This window comes from Phocoena sinus, chromosome 2 (assembly GCF_008692025.1).
Source record: "Phocoena sinus isolate mPhoSin1 chromosome 2, mPhoSin1.pri, whole genome shotgun sequence".
In the NCBI taxonomy this organism is placed as follows: Eukaryota; Metazoa; Chordata; class Mammalia; order Artiodactyla; family Phocoenidae; genus Phocoena; species Phocoena sinus.
The window spans coordinates 92,398,265-92,422,022 of record NC_045764.1 but is presented as its reverse complement, the minus strand read 5'-3'; the positions used below and the strand labels follow the sequence as shown (position 1 = coordinate 92,422,022).

The following is a 23,758-nucleotide window of genomic DNA, read 5'->3' as shown; positions in this document are numbered from 1 at the left end:
TTTCTAGGGGAGGCAGAGTCTGGGCAGGAGCTTGCTTCAGTCCCTGATTTCTGTCACCCTGGCAGGGGGCCCAGTCCGGGTACCAGAGCGGACAGAGTCTCGGAGCATCTCCTCACGATTCCTGTTGCAAGCGCAGAGCCCCGCACTCAGGTACTGTCCCCACAGCAGCTCACTTTCCTACAAGGAGCTCTAGCTCTCCTAACCTCGCAGTGCTCCCAATAGGGTCAGCCCTGCGCCTGGGGCAGCCTGCAGCCCTCTTCTCTCCAAGGCTCTGTCTTCCATGCCCAGCAGCATTGTGCACTCCAAGTTTGGGGACAGCTGTCCTGGCTGGCTTTGTGCCCACCCTTCTCTCCTAGTGCCTCGTTAGTGCTGTGAGAGCTTCTCCCCGTCTTGGCAGGGAGAAGCCCTGAGCCTCCTCTGGGCCTTCTTCCACATTTCCTCCCTAGGGAACCATCCCCATCTTCCTCAAGGCTGGCAATGACATCGAGGCCAGCCCAGGTGCCGCAGGCTTCTGGCGAGCAGCTGAGAGTCAGTGGTGCCAATCCTCCAGGAGCACCCCCGGAGGCGGGGCCTTCCCTCGGGAACCCTGGCCCCCAGCAGGCAGCCCCTGTGCTGTTGCCACGACGCCGTCTCAACCGGGACAGTAGCTGGGCCCCCAAGAGAGTGGCCACAGCCAGCGCCTCAGGTGGACTCCAGAAAGCCCAGTCGGTGCAGAGTCTGGTGCCACAGGGTGAGGAGCCTGGGGGGCTCAGCTCTAGGTGTGGGGAGCGTGGAGCCCATGGGCATGCTAGAGGAAAGTGGCCTCACGTGGCCCTGATGTGTCACTGTGCTTGCCAGTGGGAGCCCCTTAGTGGGTATGTGCAGGGCACAGCAGCTCCTGGAGAGTTGAGCCTTAGCACCCGGGACGCCGTCCTCACCACCTGACCTGTGTATGTCTCTGTCTCCCCTGCAGATGAGGCCCCTCCACCAGGCCCGTTGCTCTTACAGGAGATGGAGGCCCAGGGGCGCCTGTGCTCCCTGCCCCAAGCTGACAGCCGTCTGTCTCAGCCCCACTCCTACCGGAACCCCACCACCAGTTCCATGGCCAAGATATCCCGCAGCATCTCTGTTGGGGAGAACCTGGGCCTGGCTGCCGAACCTCAAGCTCCTGCCCCCATCCGAGTCTCGCCACTCAGCAAGCTGGCCCTGCCCAGCCGGGCTCACCTGGTCCTGGATATCCCAAAGCCACTGCCTGATCGCCCTACCCTGGCCACATTCTCACCTGCTACCAAGGGCCAGGCCCCTGGTGAGGCAGAACAGCCTGGCCCCCCAGCGGGCCTGGCGAAGGCTCACAGTACATCTGAGAGACGGGCCTGTTTGGGGGAGGGTGCCACTCCCAAGCCTAGGACCGAGGGCCAGGCTCAGCCTGGGCCCAACAATCCCCGTGCCCAGCAGCTGCCGGTCAGCATCCTCCTCCGAGGCCCTGAGAGCCTGCAGTCCCCACCCCCTGAGAAGACTCCCAGCCCTGTGGAACGCACCAGGCCGGGGGCGGCCCAGAGCCGGGACTCAGGTGTGCACAGCTCCCAGCTCTCATCTCCTGCCCCGTCCTCTCTCTCCCGTGTCTGTTGGCCAGTCTCTGGCTCAATCCCATTTCTGTGCATCCAGCCTCTGGTGTATTTCATCCTGTCTGCTCCTGTTTCGGTCCATTAAGTCACACCCCTGATGGTGAGACACTCCTGCCGACCTTCATGATCTCCCTGTGACCCACTTGCCCCTTCAGTGCCTTCCGGCCCCTGGGACTGGAGCTGGAGCTGGCCCTTTCCTCTGGACCTTGTTTCCTGGGTGGTGTTGGGAGGGTGTCGGGAAGGAAGGAGGCAAGAGGAAGGGACTGAGGGCGTGCGATGCTGGGTGGGGTGGGGGTAGGCCTCTCTTCCTCTGAGTGACCCCTGGGTGGGGAGGCCTGAAGGAGCAGCTTTGCTGGGTCTTACTGAGCTGTCTGTCCCTCCCAGAACCAGCCGTGAGCCTGGAGCAGTGCGAACAGCTTGTGGCAGAGCTCCAGGGCAGTGTGCGCCAGGCCGTGCAGCTCTACCACTTGGTACGTGTTGGGTACCCCCCGGCGGGAAGACAGAGCAGGTCAGGAGTGCTAGCTGAGTATCTGGAACATAATGATAAGGCTCTTCCACCGATGGGTGGGTGGAGCAACTAGGAACATTCTGAGTAGGTGAGTGGGTTAGAAGCCAGGCCAGGCCTCGTGAACTGAGCACGTATGGGTCATTTCTGGCTAACAGCTGGAGACATCCTCAGACAGGAGGGTGAGGTGTAGAGAGCCCACATGTCTTAGTTTGCTTAGGACCATGCAGCTTATGCCTGTTGTCCAAGTATAATTATTAATAGTACCCCTTTTCATATTCAAAACTGACTTGGCCACCCTAAACATAGGGGACAATCCAGCAGGGGCCAAGATTTGAAAGAGGAGTTGCTAACAAGATGTAGATGGTGCCAGATCTGACAGTCACCCCCAGGGTCTGCCTCCGTCCCCTAGCCTCTGGTCAAACTTGCTGGTCTTGGAGTGTGCAACTCCCAGCCGCACCTAGCAGGGCATGCAGTCCCTTCTTTGGGGCAGGCTGGACACCGGCAGGGCCCCTCCCTTTTCTACATCCATTGACAGTCCCCTCCACTGTTCCTCCACCTCACTTCCGGGGTCCTGTTGCAGGTGGCCAGCTGCAAGACACCCTCAGCAGAGCAAAGTCGCATCACCCAGCTCCTCAGAAACACCTTCTCCTCCGTGCGGCAGGAGCTAGAGGCCCTGGCCGGGGCCGTGTTGTCCAGCCCAGGCGGGAGCCCTGGGGCTGCGGGCGCCGAGCAGACACAGGCCCTGCTGGAGCAATACTCAGAGCTGCTGCTTCGAGCCGTGGAGCGGCGCATGGAACGCAGACTCTGAGTTCCAGAAGCCTGTCCCAAGTGAATGCTCCCTCGATTCCAAACTGCAGCCCCTCCTCCACTCACCAAAACCTGTGGGGTTGCTTGGAGTGGATAGCAGGGATCAGTGCTCAGAGAGGACGCAGCTTTCCCAGCTGTTCCTCATGGGGTCCCTGTATTTATTAATTTATTTCCCTGACTGTTGCCTCACTTTCTTGGAACTCCTGCCTCCACAGCCCCTCCAGTGGCTCACGCAGGGGTAGGTCTTGGGCCTTTGTCATCTTGGTGCTGTGAGGAGTAGGAGGGCAGCCTGCCTCATCTGGGGGAGATCGGGAAAGGCTGGCCCTCCCTTCTGAGAAGCCATTTGAAATTACTGCAGGGATCAGCTCCCTGGGGTGGAGCACACACAGGGTATTCAGTGGGGTAGAGGTGAGAGGTGATCTGGTATCCATGCCCTTTAGCCAACAACGGAGCTTCACCTCTACCTCCACTCCCCCCCCCCCGCCCCCCCCCACCCAATCCAATACCAGCTGCACTCCCCTGGCTGCCAGAGCAGGGGTTGTTTTCCCCACTTGCTGGCAGTTCAGAAAGGCAGAGCCCTCTGGCCCTCTGGAGCACTCCCAGCCATCAGGAGGCTTGAGTTGATGTCAAGGCCCGAGCCACCACATTCCACTCCCGTTCCCCCTCCAAGAGAGCCCTAGCATCGTCTCTTCCTGTGCCCCCTCTCTCCTGGCCGGAACTGTGGAGCCAGCTGTGGGACGTTGCTGCAGGACAGTAAAGCCCTGTGCTGGGCAAACGTGAAGCCCTGGCCTCCTTCCCTCAGCCCCTTGGCCTTCCCTGTCCTCCAGCCCTGATCCCCAGTAGGCTCCTGGAGCCGAGGCCACCTTCTCCCTGCATCCTGAGTGATGCTCAGTCAGAGGTCTGTGTTGGAACTTCCCTCATAGTTTACAGGGTGCTGGCCCACCTTCTAAGGACCTTGGCCACAGGTGAAATCGAAACACACACATACACACACACATATTGAGTGTTCATTGGTAGGGCACTTGGCTGGCTGATGGGTACCTGGTTTTCTCTCACATCCCACCCTAGCTTCACCAACCTGGCTCTTAAAACAGAACATGAAAAGGGAAGGAACACACTAAGCCTGAAATCTGGATTCTTAGTGTCCACAGCCTAGCTGATGTGAGATGGCCTCAAAGGCAGTGCTGGGCACCCAGGGGTACTGGGTACTGGAGGTTGAAGAGAGGGAGGCACATGGGACTGCAGCAGGGGCCAAGAGACACACTGGAGAGGTGGTAGGTGGGACAGGTAAGTGGCAGAGGTCAGGGGATAGATTAGAATTAGAAGGGCAGTTTTAGGGGTGAGGGGAAGGAGCTAGGGCACAGTGGGCAAGTAGAGTAGGACCAAGTAGTGAAGCACTTGTTGAAGAGTTGGGGTGAAGAACATGTGTCTCTAGGCCCTACTGCCTCCTCTGCCTCAGGTAAGTCAGGGCAGCTCTACCACAGCTCCAGGCCACAGAAGTCCATTTCTGTATGGGCTCTGCTGGCTCTGTAGGCAGAGGCTTAGCAAGAAATTAGATTCTGAAGGGTGTGCAGCTCTGTTTGCATCAGTCACCTGAACAGGTGAAACCTATTTCACCCTCACTCTTCTCTACTACCACCACCTGCTTGGCCAACGTGCAAAGAAATCCTGGCCCAAGAACTCTCACAGCTGAGAGTGGGCCCCGGGAGGGCTGCAGCTGCCCTTGTCAGAATTAGAAATCCACTCTCACCGTACCCCTAACCCGCACACCAGCCGCAGTCCACCGCAAATGGGGTTCAGGCCTGGCCCTCTGGGCTGGGTTCTTGGCCATCCTCAGCCAGTCTGTCCCTCATGAGGAAAAGGCGCTACACTGCTGCCAAGGTTTGTGAGAAGGTGGCCGCCCTTCCCCTACCCCCAGCCCAGCGTGCGGGTTGGGGGGTCTCGTGGCCGGCGCCCGCCCCCTTCTGCATGTCTGAGGCCACCGGCGACTGCCGCCCCCGTTCAGATCTGCCCTGACCCAGTTTTGAAAGCCCCTTATTTATAACTTTTATACTTTGTCCAGGCCATGGCGCTTCCCTCCTCCCCAGGTCTCACAGGGCAGAGGCTGTTTTTAACATGTCCGTTTGTACTGATGTATGAACTCGTCAATAAACACAATCATTTGCTAACCCTGGGTTGCCAGCGAGTGGGGCAGGCGAGAGGAGGCGCGGCTTCTCGCCGAGTGGATACAAAATCTGTGGTCGCCTGGGGGTGTATGGGGGTGGGCAGTTGGAAGCTGCGGACTTCAGCGTTAGTGTGGGGGAGGACGAGGCGTGGGGGAGGGCGGGGAGCCCGGGCTCGAGGCCGCAGGGAAGGGCGGGGCCTCGGGCCCGGGGCGAGGTCTTAAGGAGAGAGGGAGGGAGGGGCGGTGGCGGCGTCATCATGGCGGACGCGGCTTTGGACGCTGTGCGAAGGGAGTTACGGGAGTTCCCGGCTGCGGCAAGGGGTGAGTGGGGTGGCTCGTCGACCGCAGAGCAACTACAGGATGCGGGAGGGGCCCTGGGCTTGCCGAGAACCGGGTCGCGGATCCGGGTGCGCCCTGGTTCTTCCTGGGCTACTGGTACCAGAGTGCACCGTGTTTCTTTTCCTCAAGGGGTGCGGAACCTCGTGCACGTGACTGGTGGCCGGCCCCTCTCTGATGGCGCGTGTCGCAGCCCCGTTCCCCAGCCCCCTGGGTGGGCCCTCAGCTCCCCTCCTTCCCTGTTCCCGCACTTTCGTGGCTTCTTGGGGTGACTCTTCACATTATTCCCAAGACCCGGCCCAGTCTTTACTCAGGTGGCGTTCTGTGTTTCCCACCGTCAGCCGGCACCGAATACTCGGGGCATTCTGTTGTTGCCCTTCCCACCCTTCTCTGTTGTGAAATCTTTAAGGTTTCTCCCTCTCTGAACCGCCGCTGGATCGCTTCCTTCAGGAAAAGACTCCTCCAAGCTGCGAGCACTGCAGAGCTTTGGGAGAACTGGAGGCAGCTGTACTGGAGATCCCTGGCTCTTTCCCTGCTTGTTTTTTTTTTTTTTTTTTCTGCTCTACGCGGGCCTCTCACTGTTGTGGCCTCGCCCGTTGAAGAGCACAGGCTCCGGACGCGCAAGTTCAGCGGCCATGGCTCACGGGCCCAGCCGCTCTGCGGCATGTGGGATCCTCCCGGACCGGGGCGCGAATCCGCGTCCCCTGCATCGGCAGGCAGGCTCTCAACCACTGCGCCACCAGGGAAGCCCCCCTGCTTGGTTTTTATTTTTCTCTTATTCTCTTCCTTTTTTTCTATTTTTAAGCAGTATCTTATCACTGAATAGTGACATGGGCACGTGGTTTAAAAAACAGCAGACTCGGGGCTTCCCTGGTGGCGCGGTGCTTTAGAGTCCGCCTGCCGATGCAGGGGACGCGGGTTCGTGCCCCGGTCCGGAAAGATCCCACATGCCGCGGAGCGGCTGGGCCCGTGAGCCATGGCCGCTGAGCCTGCGCGTCCAGAGCCTGTGCTCCGCAACGGGAGAGGCCACAGCAGTGAGAGGCCCGCGTACCGCAAAAAAAATAAATAAATAAATAAATAAATAAATAAAACCCCAGCAGACTCAACACAATGTAAAGTAAGCTTCCCTACCATTCCAGGCTCCAGTATGCATTCTTCCAGAAATACTCTGTTAATATCTACACACAAACCTATGACTGTTCTATCTCCCTTTTTATACCAATGGTAGCTTGTTAAGCGCACTCTTCTGTACTGTGTATCTTGAAAATCGTTCCATATCACTCTACTTCAGTCTTTTTCAGTCTTTTCCACCTCTGCTGTGTACTAATGCTGTAATTTATTTAATCAGCCCACTATTGGTAGGCATTTAGGCCATTTCCAGTCTATTGTTTTCAATACTGCAACCAATATTTTAAACGAACGTTTAACCAATACTTAGTAAGCTCTTCAGTGTGCCAGGCTCCATTCAGTATGTTTAGGATACATCAGCGAACAAAACAAATCTCTACCCTTGTAGAGCTTACATTCTAAGTGAGGAGACCATTAACCATAGGCACATTAAATGAGTAAATTACATAGTAGAAAAAAATTGGGTTAGAAGATAAGTGCTTTGGGGTAAAAAAGTAAAGCAGAATGAGGAGGCTCGGGATGTGGGGTGGAGGGCAGGTTACAAGTTGAAATGAGAAGGTCAGGGTAGGCCTCTTCGTTAAGGCGACATCTGAGCACTGGCTTGAAGAAGGAGGGGAGGAGGGGAGCCGAGCAGACCTCTGAGAGACAAGAGCTTTCCAGGAGAGGGCACGTGGGTCAGATGCCCTATGGTGGCAGTGTGCCGGGTGTGTTCAGGGATCAGTGAGGAGGCTGGTGTGCCTGGAGCAGAGCCTTTGTGCACATGTGTGTTTTTGTTGGTTAAATTCTTAGCAGAAGAATTGTTGGACCAGAGGAATTGTTTGCATCCTTTTTGAAATTCTCACTTGGAAGCCCCAGGAGGGAATAGTGGCCATTCTCTAAAGGAAATCTATTAAACGGTGAAAAAGTAAAACTGAAATAATTACAGAAAGTACAAAGGGTTAAAAAAAAAAAAAGGCAGTGTCCACTTATTTTAAGACTCCTAGTAAGAATAACGGGGAGATTTATTGAGCCCCACCGGTTGACTGCTTAGATGGGCTGGCATGACTGGGAAGGCCCTTTGGCAGGTTCCTCGCCCTCGCTCCCTTATCTACCTGGCACGTTCCATCTTGCCTCTTGAGCCAGTGAAGGAAGCATACTTCCTTTTCAGTTTTCCAGGGTCCACCAGGGTCTTCCCACTCAGTTTCAATTTTTGATCTAAAGACATTTCACTTTCCAGCTGATGGCAAGGCCCAGATGACCGGCGTGGAGACGCGGTCATGAGAGAGAGCGTGACCTCGGAGGTGGAAATGAGTGCAGTGGCTGTTGGGATAGGATGTAGTAACGACCCACTGGGGACCAAGACATTCAGGCTAGACCGCAAGGATGAAAATAGCACAGCAAAGCCGATGCCCTGTATAAAAGCCAGGAGGAAGGCATTCCAGTGTGAGTGAGCAGCAGGAACAACGTTTGGCACCACCTGAGTAGAGTGTGTGCTGATGGGCAGGCACCAGACAGGAGGAAACCGGACTGGAAAAGTAGGTTGGGCCTCATCACGGAGTGTCTTGAATGTGTGTGCCAAGGCTGACTGTATTTTGTAAAGAGCAGTGGTAAGCCGTCAAAGGACTTTTTACTAGAGGTGTGACAGGATGAGATTGTATTTTAGGAAGATGACTGGGCCAGGGTGGGGGATGCTTTGAGAAGGAGTGGAATTAAGCCAAGGAAACCAGTTAGTTCACTGCAGCAATCATCCAGCCAGGAGATTTTGGAGACTTATATTCAACCATTAAGCAAATATTTACTGAGCACCTACTGTGTGCTAGGTCCTGGGGTGGGGGGGTACATCAGTGAATAAGAAGCATCCCTGCCCTCATGGAGCATACATTCTAGCAAGAGAGATCGATAAACAAATGGAATAAGTAAAATATATAGTGTTAGATAGTGAGAAATGATAAAAGTAAGAAGGGAAGGGGTATAAAGATTGTTGGGGGCAGGTTACAATTTTAAAAAGGGTGGCCAGAGAGGGAAGCCTCATCAAAGTGACATTTGAGGACCCAAATGAGCTAACTTTGAATGTGGTTACCAGCAGAGGAAAGGGGTGTGTGTGGCTTGAGAGACATAGGTGGTAGAATCAACAGGACTTAGAGGTGTAATCAGTAGGATACCAGGAATGAGAAGAAAGAGTCGAAAGGAAGAGATTTTGGGGGCTTCCCTGGTGGCGCAGTGGTTAAGAATCCGCCTGCCAATGCAGGGGACACAGGTTCGAGCCCTGGTCCAGGAAGATCCCACATGCCTCAGAGCAGCTAAGCCCGTGCACCACAACTACTGAGCCTGCACTCTAGCGCCCGCAAGCCACAGCTACTGAGCCCGCGCGCCTAGAGCCCGTGTCCTGCAACAAGAGAAGCCACCGGGATGAGAAGCCTGCGCACCGCAACAAAGAGTAGTTCCCACTCACTGCAACTAGAGAAAGCCCGAGCGTAGCAACGAAGACCCAACGCAGCCAAATATAAATGAATAAATAAGTAGATGAGAAGGGATTTCTGTTAAGGGTGACACAGGGCCACTATTGACCTCTGCACAGGTGGCGCACCACACAATCTGCCCAAACACACATGGCAGCCCTGGGTGTCTGAGGATGGTGATGCTGTTCGGTAAGACCAGAAGACAGTTCAGCCCTTACTTTTCTTCCGATGGTTTTGTGTGGCAGCCTGTCTCTCCAGTTAGGTTGTAAGCTTCTTGAGATGATGCTCGAATCATCCCTTAATACCTCCCCGATGGCCCAGCCAAGTCCTCAGCACATTTTAGGTGCTCTTCAGAACCTTGGCCCACCCATTACAAGCGTTGGCCTTGGGGTCTCAGCTCTACTCATTCTGGAGCTCCCGACACTGCCTCCATGGCTGCCTTTCCTAATGGATGCCAGGAGGTTGGCCACTCCAGAGTAGGAAAGCCAGGGGTTCACCGTGCAGGGCCGGATGTGGCCCCCTGGAGGGTTTGGGTTGTGTGCTGAGCAGCAGCCCGTGGCCCCGTGGACTCTTAGGGCCCATCCTGGTGTGTTTATGGGTGTTTCACACTTTCTCCTTTTAATTTCTCTCCTCATTCTTCTATTCCTGGTTGTCCAGGGTCCCTTGGTCACCTATAGGCATTGCCTGGTGACACAGTGAACTGCCCAGAGAGGGCATCTCTTATGCAGGCTGTGGGTCAGCAACTGGGTACTGTTGGCCTCAACCCCCTTCCCCTGCCTCTTTCTCTCAGAGCTCAGCGTGCCTCCTGCTGTGCCCTACCTGGACAAGCCCCCGGGTCCACTCCACTTCTACCGTGACTGGGTCTGCCCCAACAGGCCCTGCATCATCCGAAATGCCCTGCAGCACTGGCCAGCCCTCCAGAAGTGGTCCCTCCCCTACCTCAGGTGGGGGCTGCCCTGGGTGCAGAGTGTGGGCGGTGCCTTGGGGCATCTGGGCTTGGACTGAATGTCCATTCCTCTAGAGCCACAGCGGGCTCCGTGGAGGTGAGCGTGGCGGTGACCCCAGATGGTTACGCGGATGCCGTGCGAGGGGACCGGTTTGTGATGCCTGCCGAGCGCCGCCTGCCCCTGAGCTGTGTGCTGGACGTGCTGGAGGGCCGAGCACAACACCCCGGGGTCCTCTACGTGCAGAAGCAGTGCTCCAACCTCCTCACCGAGCTGCCCCAGCTGTTGCCTGATCTGGAGCCCCACGTGCCCTGGGCCTCTGAGGCGCTGGGTGAGTGGAGGTGGGGCCCAGGCAGGGAAGAAGCGGGAAGGTGGGAGCCAGCCCCGCTTGCCACTCCTCTCCCCTTGCTGATGACGGCCCATACTCCTGGCCCCACGGGGTCAGCTCCCTCAGCCTTGACTTCATTTCGATGAACTACTGAAGATGGCTGCCCTTCCTTCTCCAGGGGACAGAGGCCCCTCGCCATGCTCATCCACCTCTGCCCCTTCTCCCTGCCGTTTTCCTGGGGCCCCTCTGCTCCCCGCCCAGGTCCTGGCCCAGCATCACTGTGTGGTGGTAGTTCCCAGCCTGGCCTCTCCTAACTCGCCCTCTTTCCTCTGACCCACAGGAAAGATGCCTGATGCTGTGAACTTCTGGCTGGGGGAGGCAGCTGCAGTGACATCATGTAGGTGTCGGGAATACAAAGGTGGGGAGGAGGTTGTGGGGAGGGAAGGCGAGGCGGAGAGTGGACGGCTGGCCTGCAGGGAAGTCGGACTGATTGATCTCTAAGATTTCTCCTGGGATTCTGGGGCTCAGGCATAACAGAGGGCCTTCCCCAGCAGCTCAGGCGGGCGAAGGTGCCCGCGGCATTGGACGCGGGGGCCACTGTTTCTTGTAAGGTCCCTAGAAAGCACTGAAGGCCAGCTAAGTCAGGGGTAGACTCAGAAGAACCCTGTTTGTGTGAATTCCCCTCCTGGTGAGTGTCAAGTCCCTGGCAGGCAGAGATCTGAGGTGCCTGAATGCCTGCCAGACTCCTCTCCTTGGCATCCCCCTGAGCCTCCTCTGACTTTGCGTGCTCTTCTGTCACACTGTAAGCTGTCTTGGGGTGCAGGGCCCCAAGTGCGAGTGTCTGCCCCCTCCTAACCCTGCCCACTGGGCCCTCTGTGTCAGCAGTGCATAAGGACCACTATGAGAACCTATACTGTGTGGTCTCGGGAGAGAAACACTTCCTGCTGCATCCACCCAGCGACCGGCCCTTCATTCCCTATGGTAGGGGGTGCAGCCTGGAGGGGCAGGGGAGCAGGTGGCCCAAAGTAGAGGGAGGGCAGTGGTAGCCCTGGGCGGGCTGGACCCCAGGCCTGAGGTGTAGACACAGCGTCTCCACTGCACTAGGACTCCTGGCCCTCTTGCCCCTGCACCCAGGAAACAAGTGGGAGTGGTGGGCAAGCTCCAGGCCCTTTGAGGGTGCCCATAACTTTCTCCCTCTGGCTTCAGAGCTGTACACACCGGCAACCTACCAGCTAACCGAAGAGGGCTCATTCAAGATGGTGGACGAAGAGGCCATGGAGAAGGTGTCTGCTTTGTTCCTGGGCCCCGGGAGCGGGGAGGCAAGGAACCTGGGCTCTGAGGAACAGGCACAAAAGAGATGGGGAGGAGGTGCTTTGCTCTGAAGAATCCCTACGTCTGGGCCTCCCAGTGCCGAGCAGGGCAGGGCCCATGGTGTTTACCTCCAGGGACAGAGCTGGAGGGCCTGGGGGCTTTGGGCCTACTCCCTGGAATCTGCTGTGTTCCCAGGTGCCTTGGATCCCACTGGACCCCTTAGCTCCAGATCTGGCCGAGTACCCCAGTTACAGTCAGGCCCAGGCCCTTCACTGCACCGTGCAGACTGGCGAGATGCTCTATCTGCCCGCCCTGTGGTTCCACCACGTCCAGCAGTCCCATGGCTGCATGGCCGGTGAGGGGCTGCCCAGCTCACCGGGGGGTGTGTGGGGAAGCTTAGATTAGAAGGGGGACCCTCGTGCTCCGGTCTCCATTCTCTCCACAGTGAATTTCTGGTACGACATGGAGTATGACCTCAAGTACAGTTACTTCCAGCTGCTCGACTCCCTCACTAAGGTCTCAGGCCTCAACTGACCGAGCCCTGGTGAACATCGCCAAGGACGACTTACGGAAAAGGCCGCGCCCCTCCTGAGCCAGTCACCTCGAGAGGCAATCTGGAGTCAGAGGTGCTGGCTGCTGGCCCAGCTGGGCTTAGGGTCAGCTTCAGATGATCGGGAGGACCAGGAGGCGCCAGGCAGGTCTGGGTGTGGCCTCCCAGGAAACTGGCGCACAGGTGAGGCAGCAGCCTGTTGTGGAAGAGGAGTGGGGTTCAGGTGCGGCACCGCCTCACCAGTGCCGTGACCTTGGGCGAGTTACTGCCTCACGGCCTCAGTGTGCTGTCTGTAAAACAGAGATAACGATCGTTCCTACCTCATGGCGTGTTGGCGATGGTATCTGTAAGGATGGCACCAGTCTGGCGCAGAGGAAGGGTTCAATAAAAGGCGGCTATGATTCACGTATGTGCTAAGGCTCCCTCATGGTTGCCTTCTGTGGTCTGGTGAGGGCTGGAAGGTTCAGGTAAACATTTCAGGGTGACCCTGCTTGGGGGTGAGGGCTGGGTCCAGGCCGGGGCCTGAGGAGATCTCTGCAGCCGAGACCTCTCTGTCCCCGGCCGCTGTCACAGCCTCTCTGGGGCAAGCAGGCCGACCTCAGCCTTGTCACTCTGTGGCACGGAGCTCCTTGATGGAGGGCTTGTAAAGTTCTCGCTAGCTTCGCTCTGGCCTTGTTTGCTCTCCACCTTCAGCTCCACAGCAGCTGGTGGGGTCTTGTTCCCTAAGGGTTGCCCTTGTTTCCCTCACAGCAGGCACAGATAGGAGGGGACGGAAACCCCTGTCCCTCGTGGGTCTCTGCACTCGCTGTCCCCACCCCGCCCCCTTGCCCCAACCTGGCCCTGGGGACGGAAGAGCCCCCTTCCCCGGCTGCCACCCAGCACCCAGCTCCAAGGTGGAGGCAGCCCGGCACGTGGCTTTGAAGGGCTGTTTCACAGAACAAGCCACAGCCCTGCCGGCTCACGCTGGGGCCCGGGGCGCTCCCCTCAGGTTGGCCAAGCACTTCAGTGAAGACCGGGCGGTTCTGTCACGTTGGCACCAGGAGGCTGTGGAAGGCCCTGGGGCTGGGGACGCGGCTCGCGGGTTTGCTGCTGCTCTGGGGCCCGCTCCCTGCCTTCCAGACCTCAGCAGCCCCTTCAGCTGCAACCCCAGCCAGACCCCCGCGGCCTCTTGCTCAGCCGCTGACGGCAAGCTCTCCTGGGGGCCCCTCCTCGAGGTCCAGGCAGGGAGAGCAGGGCTGTGGGGCCCAGTGGGCGGTGGTTGGAGAGGATGGGTCTGTGGGGGTGCTGAGCCCTCATCACGAGGGTGTCAGTGGCTCTGTGTGGGCTTAAGGTGTCTCATCTCCTGGATGAGGGGCTGGTCCAGGAGTGGGTGTGGGGCTTGGGTGGAGCTGAAGCAGTGGGCAGGAACCAGGGAGGAGCTCGAGGCCTGCTGGGACATCCCTGGCTCTCGGTGAGAAAGCTGACAGTCCTCAGTCCTGCAGGTGCTGCCCGCCATTCCTTCCTCCCGAGGACTCTCTGCCTCATGGCTCTGGTAAGACCTGCTAGGGCACTGGTCCCTGCGGGGTCTGGTTAATGCTGTTTCTTGAGGGAGCTATGGGCTTCTTCAGGTGTTTGCCGGCCTTGGACAGGGCCAGGGAGCAGAAGCCAGGGAAGAGGCAGGGTCTTGGGAAGCAGGATCATTCTGTGTTTTTCCTGCCCTAGAAATGGGCTCTAGGTAGAGCTCCCTGGCACCATGGATTTGGGCCCTGAGAACTCAGGCTCCCAGCTGCCGTCCTGGGGCCCCAGAGGAAATGGTCGCTCCTGTGTTCTTTCTGACTCAGGGCGTGATGGATGAGCTTTTCCAGCTTTGCCCCTGGACTCCGTTCCATCAGGGCCCTTCTATCCACACCCCCTTTGCTGCCCAGGGGTCCTCTCTGCCACCTAAGACCAGCCTCAAGGCTGCTTAGTAAAGGGGAGCCAGGGTTGTGGGGTGGAAAGAGTAAGGACATACTGTACCAGGAACTGGAAGCAGGTAGGTGTGGGAGTGGAGAGCACAAGTCGAGCTAGCCTGCTCCAATCCTGGCCCTGGGTCTTGGGCAAGCGACTACTTAGCCTTTCTGTGCCTCTGTTTCCTTGTGGGGTTGGCCATAATAAGTAGTCCTCATGCATAGAGTGGTTGTATGATTAAATCGAGTTAATCTACATGAAGCCCTTGGACCAGAACCGGTGCAGCGTGTTGTGTAAGTGCAGGCAGGCGTCATCAGAAGATACCACAGCCGCCTTTTGGCTCAGGACTCTGGTGGGTGGAGGACAGGCCTGTGGCTGGGCAGGGCTGGTCCTTTTGGTTCAGGACTAGGCCTCAAGGTGTCACCCCAGCCTCCCCTTTGGGCCCATCAGCCTGTAGTAAGCCTGTTTCTCTCTCTCTCTGCAGGCAAAGGTGCCTGGGACCTGCTTGCTCACCATTCATGTCCTGCAGGCCCATGGCCTGCCCTCCAAGGACCTAGGTGAGTGCTGGGCCCAGAGAGGGCAGTGGTTCTGCAGCTGGCTTCAGAGTGGGGCAGGACAGTGGGAAGAGATGCGAGTAGGGCTGGGCGTGCGGCGGGTCCCAGAGAGGGTGCTGAGAGGAGGTAGTGGATGGAACGTCGAGGTCAGGCCTGCACCTCCTGCCTCCCGACCCAACCCCATTCCCTGGGTCTCTAGGTCTCCTGGGGCTGCCTGTGATGGAAGGACGTGGGCTCTGGGCAGCTGGGCTGGGAAGGGCTCTTGGCCAGCACCGGGCGCTCCTTCTTCCTTCCCACAGTGACCCCCTCTGACTGCTATGTGACTCTCTGGCTGCCCTCGGTCTCCAGCCACCAGGTCCAGACGCGCGTGGTCAAGAACAGCAGAAACCCCATCTGGAATCAGAGCTTTCACTTCCGAATCCACACCCAGCTCAAGGTGGGCAGGCATCAGCCTGGCCCTGCTCCCTGACCCACCCCTGTCCCACCCCTCCTTCCTGCGGCCCCCTTACTCTGTTCCCCTTTCAGAACATCGTGCAGTTCAAAGTCTTTGACCAGGACCTTCTGACCGAGGATGACCCTCTGTTGTTGGTGCTGTTTGACGTGGGGACTTTGCGGGCTGGGGAGTCCCGGCGTGAGAGCTTCTCACTGAACCCTCAGGCAAGGCTGTGTGCAGGCAGCGGAGGGCTTCAGCTGTGGGGAGGGGATGCTTTGGAGGGTGGCCAGGTACATGGTTTTCTTCTCCAGTGAGTGGTCCAGGCTTCCCTGGCATCCCAGAGGCCTCTGTCAGCGAGGAGCTACTGTCCACCAAAGAGCGGTCCTGTCCCCGACCCTCTGTCTTGTCCCCTAAGCCAAGGGCAGCTTTCTTGGAGCAGTCCAGGGAAGGTGGACAGTGGCTCTCCTCACCACTGGGACCGCAGCTGCCCAGGTGTCTGGGTTGGGACCTACACACACATGTACTCCTCACCGTTTCTAACTTGCTTCTTTCTCTCTACAGGGTAAGGAGCAGCTGGAAGTTGAATTTCGGCTGCAGAATCTGTAAGTTGGGCCATGGGGCAGTTCCCGGGTGGGAGTGATTCCTTCTGGGAAGGAGAGAGCCCAGCGCACCCAGAGCTGACACCCTTCCCTGGGAGGCATCAGGGGTGGAGGAGGAAAGCCCAGACCTCCTTGGGGGATGGGAACCTGGATTCTCGCTAAGGGTCACTGGGGGCTCTTTCCAGGACCGACTGTGCTGAGCGCCTTGTCAGTAATGGCATCCTGGTGGTGAGTCTGGAACCCCTCCCTCGTGCTCTGTGCTCACCCTTCTCCCTGGGCCTGAAGCTTGGGCCCACCATGGGGGTCGGGTAGCGCTGTTGCTGGGGTGGGGGTGGGGGGCGGGAGCGGCTGGGATTTTAGTTCCAGAGGCTACAACCCCAAGCAAATGTTTGGTGACTCAGGGCCAAGGTAAAAAGGTGCTGAGGAGCAAGAACCAGGGTGTCGGGAGGGTGGCATCTCCAGCAGGGGAGGGGCTCGAGTCTGAGGGGCTCTCTTAATGACCTAGGCCCGGGAGCTCTCCTGCTTGTGTGTTCGACTGGAGAAGGCCGGGGGCCAGCAGGGTGAGTCCCCGAACCACTGGGATAGCTGCTGTCTCTCAGCCCTTGTCTTCCCCTTTCTAAGGGGACCCTGGAGGGAACCTTGCACAAGCTGCCCCCAGCTCTCAGCCAGGAGCAGGAGTGAGGGGATGAATCCATGCTGGGGCTTTTCCCATTAGTCCTCAGAGGGGCTGTCGTGGGACCCCATCTCCCAGCCTAGGTCTGAGCCAGACCTCCATCTCAGTGGGCGGGGGGGGGGGTGCCCTGTCCCCCAGGCCCCTTAGGCAAGACAGGGGCCTCTGTGGGCTGAGATCCCCTTCCCAGCCTCTCTGCCCTGGTTCCTCTTTCCAGGGTCGGAGGGCAGAGTTCAGCTCGCGGTTCCCGGGTCCTGTGAGGGTCCGCAGGAGGCCTCCGTGGGCGCCGGCTCCTTCGGCTTCCGTTGGCCGGCCTGCTGGGAGCCGGAGCCGGGTGTTCACCCGCAGGTAGTGGGACGTCCCGGGTGCTGAGGCCTGCAGAGCCCTCCACCCTGCTTCCCTTGGCACCTCCTGCCAGCTTGTTCCTCTGCTCACCCCGAGCCCCCTCCCCATCACTCCCTGGCAGTGTCAGGCATCCTGGGAAGTATGGGGTTGACCTCAGCCTCCTGTCCCCCTTCCGGCTACTTCTCTGTCACTCCCGGGGCAATTGGTGAGGCTTTGCTGGAATGGAAGGGTGGAGATTCTTAGGTCCTCTTCATCCTTCCTGCAGGATGAGCCCCAAGAGAAGCTGAAGGTGCCTCTGAGGGCACTGCCCTCTGACCAGGTAATGAGACGTGTCTTCCCTACATCCCAGGTACTGGTCACCCAGAGGAAGAAAGCCAGATGTGCACGGGTGGGGTGGGCCCAGGCCCCAGGCCTTGAAGGGCTGGCCTGCTTCTCTAGCGGCTTCTGTCCTTGGGCCAGGCCGTGGACAAATGCCAGGCCGGGCTCTGGGGAGAGGGGTCCTCTGAGCATCCCTGTCTTCAGGCCTCAGGCCTGGCCCCTGTGGAGATGGCTGGGGCCCAAGGGAGCATGGGTCTGTCATGGGACGTGGCTTAGGCTGGGTTGAAGGAAACGGGGTGTCCCATCTTTGTGACTGGAGGCTTCATGGTTTTCAGGAGCCCCTGATGAAGGTGGAGCTGAAAAAAGAAGAAGGGTGAGAGGCCGGCTGGGCACTGGGAAAGGTCACGGGGGACAGCAGCGGGCACTCAGCCTGGAGAAATGAGCAGGCTTGGGGCGGCCCCTAGCAGGCTCGGCCACCGTGAATCCCCTCTGAGATGCTCAGGGGTTTGCTCCCAGGCTGGGGCCTGAGGTGTGCTAGAGCCTTGGCAGATGAAGGTTCTTCCTGTTAACTTCTTACATGCATTCCTGGTTCAGTCAGAGGGGTGTGTGTCTAGCCCAGTGCCTGGCACTTGGGAGGCCCTTGATAAATGTTTGGCTGGAAAAGCAGATGGAAGGTGGAACAGTGGTTAGAGGCACAGAGGCGGCAAGGAAACCAAGAGGAGTGCAGTCGCGCCCCTTCGGGGCCTCAGTTAACCCTCAGGAGATGGGAGGGGCCGCCTACACTGGCCCTGCACATGCCTGGGGGACTAGCTCCCCACCATGAAGAGGCGGGAGCACCATTCCTGTCCCCTTTAGAGTCATTTTTGGGTGGGTGAGGGAGGGAGGCTGAGAGGAGGAAGTGGATCGATGGCGTTGGGTCTCCCCCTGGAGCCCCTTCAGTCACCGCTTTCCTGGTCCTGTGAATCCGCTGTGCTGCTTCCCCGAGGGTGTCCCCGCCAGGGTCTGGGTTCACCTTCTCCCCTTCACGTCCACACATCACACGTCAATGAGGACACAGGAGCTGGGGCGAGGGTTGGGGAGAGGAGAGGAGAGGAGAGGAGAGAAGGGTGGCGGCTGGCTTCCCGGGGCAGGCAGGCTGGCCCGCTTCTCTTTCTCCGATGAGGCTGGGAGCTGCCTCATGGTCCCTTCTTTCCCACCCAGACCGAGAGAGCTGGCGGTGCGGCTGGACTGCGGGCCCTGTGCCGAGGAGCGGGCCTTCCTGAGCAGGAGGAAGCAGGTGGTGGCCAAGGCCCTGAAGCAGGCCCTGCAGCTGGATGGAGACCTGCAGGAGGATGAGGTCTGGGGACTGGGCTGGATTGGGTGGGCGTCCTCGGGTTCAGTGCTGGATGCTGGGACTGGTTGTGCCCTAACCAGACTAGAACTGGTGCCGAGCCAGCCTTGGACCCGCTTTGCTTCCCGCTCCCTTGCTGTTTTCAGGAGCTTGATCACATCAGATGCAGAACAGTGCATGAGGCCTGGGGCATCTCCTCGGGATTCCACCTCTCCTAGAAAGAGGGAGAGAGGTGGCCCTGGGGCTTCAAGAAAGCAATCACCAGACTCCTTAGGGGCTAGAGGTGAGGAGATTAGGCTTGGAACTTGTCCATTTCTCTTGGAGTTCTTAAAAACCAGACAAGCCTGACCCTTGCAAGGCTACTTCCGACTAGACCTTCCTCAGCAGACCTGACTAGAAGTGGTCCTAAGAGCCCTGATCAGATCTTGACTAGCCTTAGCTGTGGGTGAACTGAGTGGGCACTTGGCTTGCTACCTCTTCTACCTGTGGCTTGGCCTTCCCCTTCCCTAAGGCCTCTCCAAGCCTGGCTGTTCTCTCTTCCAGATCCCAGTGGTAGCTGTTGCGGCCACTGGTGGTGGGATCCGGGCCATGACTTCCCTGTATGGGCAGCTGGCTGGCCTGAAGGAGCTGGGCCTCTTGGATTGCATCTCCTGCATCACAGGGGCCTCGGGCTCCACCTGGTGAGCTTGAGTGTAGGAGCCTGGGGGTGGCTAGTTGGGTTGTGATAGGAGGGAGTGGTGGTAAGGCTCTCTCAGACTCCACCGGCCTCTCTGACCAAACTGGAAGGGGTGGGAGAATGCACGTGCCAGGGAGAAAGGTGCTCAAGGGGACCCTGGAAGGTGTCTTTTGGGCCATTGTCCTAGCAGAGAGAGCGAGCCCAAGGCATGTGATGGGGGTCCTTGAGTGACAATCCCCCTGGCTTTGGCTTTTCCCAGGGCTTTGGCCAACCTCTATGAGGACCCAGAGTGGTCTCAGAAGGACCTGGCAGGGCCCATCGAATCACTGAAGACGCAGGTGACCAAGAGCAAGCTGGGCGTGGTGGCCCCCAGCCAGCTGTGGCGGTACCAGCAGGAGCTGGCTGAACGTGCACGCCTGGGCCACCCGCCCTGCTTCACCACCCTGTGGGCCCTCATCAACGAGGCGCTGTTGCATGACGAGGTGTGGGGAGGAGGGCAGCCAAAGCCAGGGCAGGGTCCAGAGATGGGGAGCGGCCCTGGGCCACAGGGGCTGGGAAAGGCCCCAAGAAGCCCTGGCTTTCTCACCCTACCTTCCCTCAGCCTCATGACCACAAACTCTCAGACCAGCGGGAGGCCCTGAGCCGTGGCCAGAACCCTCTGCCCATCTACTGTGCTCTCAACACCAAAGAACGGAACCTGACTACTTTTGAATTTGGGGGTGAGTAGCTCCAGAACCGTGACCTGTGCTCTCACAGTTGTTGGGGTTACAGGTAGCCAGGCCTGTGTGTGAAGGTGGGTGTTAACACACCCCCTTTTCTGGGCCAGGTCCCGTGCTTTCCAGAGCCTGTCATCCTATCCGAGTCACTCAGGCTTTGGGATGGGGGCAAGGGCCGTGGGTTCCCACGCTCAGGGTGCCAGCAACAAGGCTGAGCCTCCTGATGACGAGGCTGCCCGACGCGGGGCCCGTGGTGGGTGCCTTGGTGCCCGAGGGGCCTCAGGCCGTGGGCCGCATGGTGAGGCTGTGTGGCTCTTCACAGAGTGGTGTGAGTTCTCCCCCTATGAGGTCGGCTTTCCCAGGTACGGCGCCTTCATCCCCTCTGAGCTCTTCGGCTCCGAGTTCTTCATGGGGCGCCTGACAAAGCGGCTTCCTGAGTCCCGCATCTGCTTCCTGGAAGGTGAGCGGGTCTGGGAGGTGGGAGAAGCTAGGGTTGTGGGGAGAAGGGGCCTGGGCGCGGTGGTGGGCTCGACTGTCCCAGCTCCGTCACTGAGACGTTTCCTGGTCTCAGATGGGCTGTGGGGAAGGGTCTGGGTGTGGTGAGGTGGGGGACTCTGTCCCACTCGGATCTCCTCCTCAGGCATCTGGAGCAACGTGTACGCAGCCAGCCTCCAGGACAGCTTGTATTGGTCCTCTGAGCCCAGCCAGTTCTGGGACCGCTGGGCACAGGCTCAGGCCAGCCTGGGTAGGCGCCCGGGCTCTTCCCCGGGAAGGATGGGAGAGGCAGCCAGTGGGGCTGTATTTGGGGAGTGTGGGGTGGCTCTCTCCTCCTTTGTGAGTCCACAGAGGCTGAAATAAAGGGTCCCCACTTCCCCTGTCCTTGACTGCAGACAAGGAGCAGGTCCCCCTTCTGAATATAGAAGAGCCTCCCACAGTGGCCAGCAGGATAGCTGAGTTCTTCACTGACCTTCTGACACGGCGTCCACTTGCCCAGGCCACCCACAATTTCCTCCGTGGCCTCTCTTTCCACAAGGACTATTTCCAGCATCCTCACTTCTCTGCCTGGAAAGGTATTGCTTTTCTCCCCGGCTCCCAGCTCCCCAAACTCTTCCCATGGCCACCTGAGCCTTGGGTCCCTGGTCCAGACATCTGCACTGTCCAATCCCTTGGCCCCAATTCGTTTGAGTTCAGTTCTCTGCGTGGCTTGGAGCGGGAGCGCCTTTTCCTCTCCTTACGTTGGGGTCAGGGCCCATCTGTGGAGCCTCGGGAGTTGAGGTGCTGCTTTGGCAGGAGAGGGCAGGAGCCGGATGGCAGAGCCTCCTTCTAAAGCAGGAAGGAGCTGGCATTAGGCTGGAGGGCTGGTGCCTTTAGCACCAGTGACAGCTGCTCTCCACCCGATCCCCCCCCCCCGCCCACCTTTCCAGCCACCAAACTGGATGGCCTCCCCAACCAGCTGACACCTGCAGAACCCTTCCTTTGCCTGTTGGATGTTGGCTTCTTTGTCAACACCAGCTGCCCACCCCTCCTGCGGCCCACACGGGACGTGGACCTCATCCTGTCGCTGGATTACAACCTCCATGGAGCCTTTGAGGTGGGCATCGGGCAGGCTTGGGGGGGGGGGTGGGCAATGCCAGGCCTGGCCTCAGCTGGCCCGACATTCCTGACTCTGGAGAGATCCGCTTTGGAGTCTGGTTTCTGGGACAGCTTCCCTTAGGGGCCGTGATAGCGATGCTGTGAATGAAAGGCTGTGGGTTCTGTGAACTCTCCCCCAGGGGAACTTACTCTGCTCAGAAAGTTGGCGTGATGGGAAGCTGGCAGTGTTTTAAAATGTATTTTATTTTAAACGTACCTGCACCCTGTTTGGTCCTGAACCCCTGGGGCTCCTTGTTTTGAGTTTCTGTGTTGGTCCCGGGAAGGATTTTGTCTCCCAGTTGCAGAACTTGGGAGTTGTTAGCAGCCCGGCTCCATTGACACCAAAGGGGCTGCCATAGAAGGGCTGCCAGGTTTAGAACATTGACCAAGCCTGGCCTGTTGGGTCCACTAGTGTCTGGCTTGGCATCTGGGCACTCAGTCCCGCATCTTAGCAGACCTCCACGTTCAGTCAGTCCAGAGTGGAGGACACTGGGAGCCCATGGGCCCATCCCGCTGATGCCTCTTCTGCCCACCCTACAGCAGCTGCAGATCCTGGATCGGTTCTGCCAGGAGCAGGGCATCCCATTCCCATCCATCTCACCCAGCCCCGAGGAGCAGCGCCAGCCCCGGGAGTGCCATCTCTTCTCGGACCCTGCCCGCCCTGACGCCCCTGCTGTGCTGCACTTCCCGCTGGTCAACGCCTCCTTCCGGGAGTACTCAGCCCCAGGTGAGCCACCATCCTCTGGAGCCCTCCTCTATCCTCCACCCAGGTGACCCCAAACCTGCCCTCCATCCCCAGTGAGGTTGCCTCCCATGGCCGGCCTGCACTCTCTCCACAGGGGTCCGGCGGACGGCCGAGGCGCAGGAGGCCGGGGAGGTGAACCTGTCTTCATCCGACTCCCCCTACCACTACTTGAAGGTGACTTACAGCCGGGAGGACATGGACAAGCTGCTCCGCCTGACGCATTACAACATCTGCAACAACCGGGAGCAGCTGCTGGAGGCCCTGCGTGAGGCCGTGCGGCGGCGCAAGCAGCGCCGGGCCGAGTGATGGGCGGGAGGGTGCCACGCCCCAGCCCCACGGCCCCTGACTTTTTCAGGCTCCCTTCTTGGCCGCCTTGCTGCTCCGGTTGAGTTGGGGTGGAGACCGTCGTCACCAAGTTCAGAGCCTCTGGCAGTTTGGACGGCCCAGTTGTGGTCGCCAGCCCTCTGAGGGGCTCACGAAGGTGCCTAGCACCACCCAGACGTGGCACTGAAGCCACCAGCACCCCTGCCACGGACACCCTGGGGTAGGTTGAGGGTTTTAAACAGGGGCTGGGGCCTCGTCTCCATGATGTGGCAGCGGGGGTAAGTGGGGTGGTCTGGGCCAGATTTGTGTATGCACCCAAAACCCCGTGACCTGAGTGTCCTTTCCCTTCCTTGCTACCTTGATTAGCTGTACAGAGTGAAAGTAGAGCATTTTATGTATTACAGAGGCCCGTACAAACGTGAGGCATTATGGAGATTACTGTCATTGCTTCCAAGAAGGGACACGTCATCCCACCTCTTGGTTACCCAGGGCAAGGACTGGTTTAGGAAACAAAACCTCTCCGCAGGCACCTTATAGAGCTGGCAAGTCAGCCTGGGCTTCCCCTGAAGAGCAGGCTGTGAGCTCATGGCAGTGTCTACTCCACTCTGGCCCACTCTCTCCAAGCAGAGAGGTGGCCAGTTTAGCCTGGGGGGTGGGTCTTGCTGCTGCAGCCCTGGCCCTGCCCAGGTGACTTGCAGGCAGTGACAGCCAGCACCCCTGTCTTCCTCACCCAGGGACTCAGGCAAAGGGCTGCTTCCTGTCCCATGACTGATAGGGGTGGGCCAGACCTGGGATCAGATGCACCAAAGACAGACCAGTGCTAACGGCGTGACTTCAGCAAGCTCGGACCTTGGTGGGGCCTGTCTCCTAACCGTCTATTCCAGATGTTGGTCCCAGGGGTCTGATAGCTGGGTCTCCTGGTCCCCTTGAGGGTGTCCTCGCTTGTAGCCCTGAGGTTTGGTGCCACCTACAGGTTCGCTTCAGGGCCCAGACCTGTTGGGAGAACAGGGAGGTGGAGTGAATTTAGGGCCTAGCTTCCCCGGAATCTTCTCCAAGCACTGGTGCCCCAGGCCTCTGCACCTCCTCCTAACATTGATGTGGGCGGTGGCTACTGGGAGGCAGCTGCAGGAGGGACCATGATGTGCGGGGGGCATGGGAGATGACTGGTTCCCATGATGCAACTCACTACCTCTGTGTTCCCTGGGCATGTGGCGGGAGGCACAGAGCAGAAGACATGGCTGCTCTGATGACCTTAGAAGCCACCATGTCCTGGAGAGGGCCTGTTGACTCAGCAGTACCTCATCTGAATCATAAATTGGAAGCTGTGGGTCCTGCAGGAGTGGATAATTATACCAGACACCACGACTGGCTG

The 23,758-nt window shown here is 58.9% G+C and overlaps 3 protein-coding genes across 7 annotated transcripts in view; 2 read left to right on the top strand and 1 right to left on the bottom strand.

Annotated features, from left to right (window-relative positions):
* Window positions 1-5,088, top strand: part of MAPKBP1 (mitogen-activated protein kinase binding protein 1) — a 52,314-nt gene extending 47,226 nt beyond the window's left edge. For both annotated transcript variants that reach the window (XM_032623149.1, XM_032623150.1), the window contains exons 27-31: window positions 66-150; window positions 447-730; window positions 953-1,549; window positions 1,989-2,074; window positions 2,693-5,088. In XM_032623149.1, the coding sequence (XP_032479040.1) occupies window positions 66-150; window positions 447-730; window positions 953-1,549; window positions 1,989-2,074; window positions 2,693-2,920 (1,280 nt within the window). In that variant the 3' untranslated portion in view covers window positions 2,921-5,088. The remainder of the gene's footprint in view (window positions 1-65; window positions 151-446; window positions 731-952; window positions 1,550-1,988; window positions 2,075-2,692) is intronic.
* Window positions 5,089-5,282: 194 nt separating this feature from the next.
* Window positions 5,283-23,751, top strand: LOC116747819 (cytosolic phospholipase A2 beta). Of its 4 annotated transcripts, none has more exons than XM_032620365.1 (28): window positions 5,308-5,404; window positions 9,776-9,929; window positions 10,007-10,260; window positions 10,598-10,654; window positions 11,143-11,238; window positions 11,464-11,540; window positions 11,764-11,923; window positions 12,014-12,524; window positions 13,600-13,649; window positions 14,529-14,601; window positions 14,898-15,034; window positions 15,124-15,255; window positions 15,593-15,633; window positions 15,816-15,858; window positions 16,136-16,190; window positions 16,518-16,648; window positions 16,911-16,964; window positions 17,299-17,336; window positions 18,164-18,299; window positions 18,837-18,973; window positions 19,229-19,451; window positions 19,571-19,688; window positions 20,008-20,145; window positions 20,326-20,430; window positions 20,576-20,755; window positions 21,110-21,276; window positions 21,861-22,044; window positions 22,157-23,751. In XM_032620365.1, the coding sequence occupies exons 8-28, from the start codon at window positions 12,236-12,238 to the stop codon at window positions 22,366-22,368; spliced, it is 2,643 nt and encodes an 880-aa protein (XP_032476256.1). In that variant the 5' UTR covers window positions 5,308-5,404; window positions 9,776-9,929; window positions 10,007-10,260; window positions 10,598-10,654; window positions 11,143-11,238; window positions 11,464-11,540; window positions 11,764-11,923; window positions 12,014-12,235; the 3' UTR covers window positions 22,369-23,751. The 4 variants fall into 4 exon arrangements, 3 of the variants coding, with proteins under 3 accessions (XP_032476268.1, XP_032476256.1, XP_032476248.1); XM_032620357.1 differs by having other exon boundaries at window positions 21,858-22,044; XM_032620377.1 differs by lacking the exons at window positions 11,764-11,923; window positions 12,014-12,524; window positions 13,600-13,649 and having other exon boundaries at window positions 5,283-5,404; window positions 16,911-16,994; window positions 21,858-22,044.
* SPTBN5 (spectrin beta, non-erythrocytic 5) overlaps window positions 23,246-23,758 on the bottom strand; it is a 46,404-nt gene continuing 45,891 nt past the window's right edge. The window contains 1 exon segment of the mRNA XM_032621718.1: window positions 23,246-23,379. Within this exon segment, the coding sequence (XP_032477609.1) occupies window positions 23,367-23,379 (13 nt within the window). The 3' untranslated portion in view covers window positions 23,246-23,366.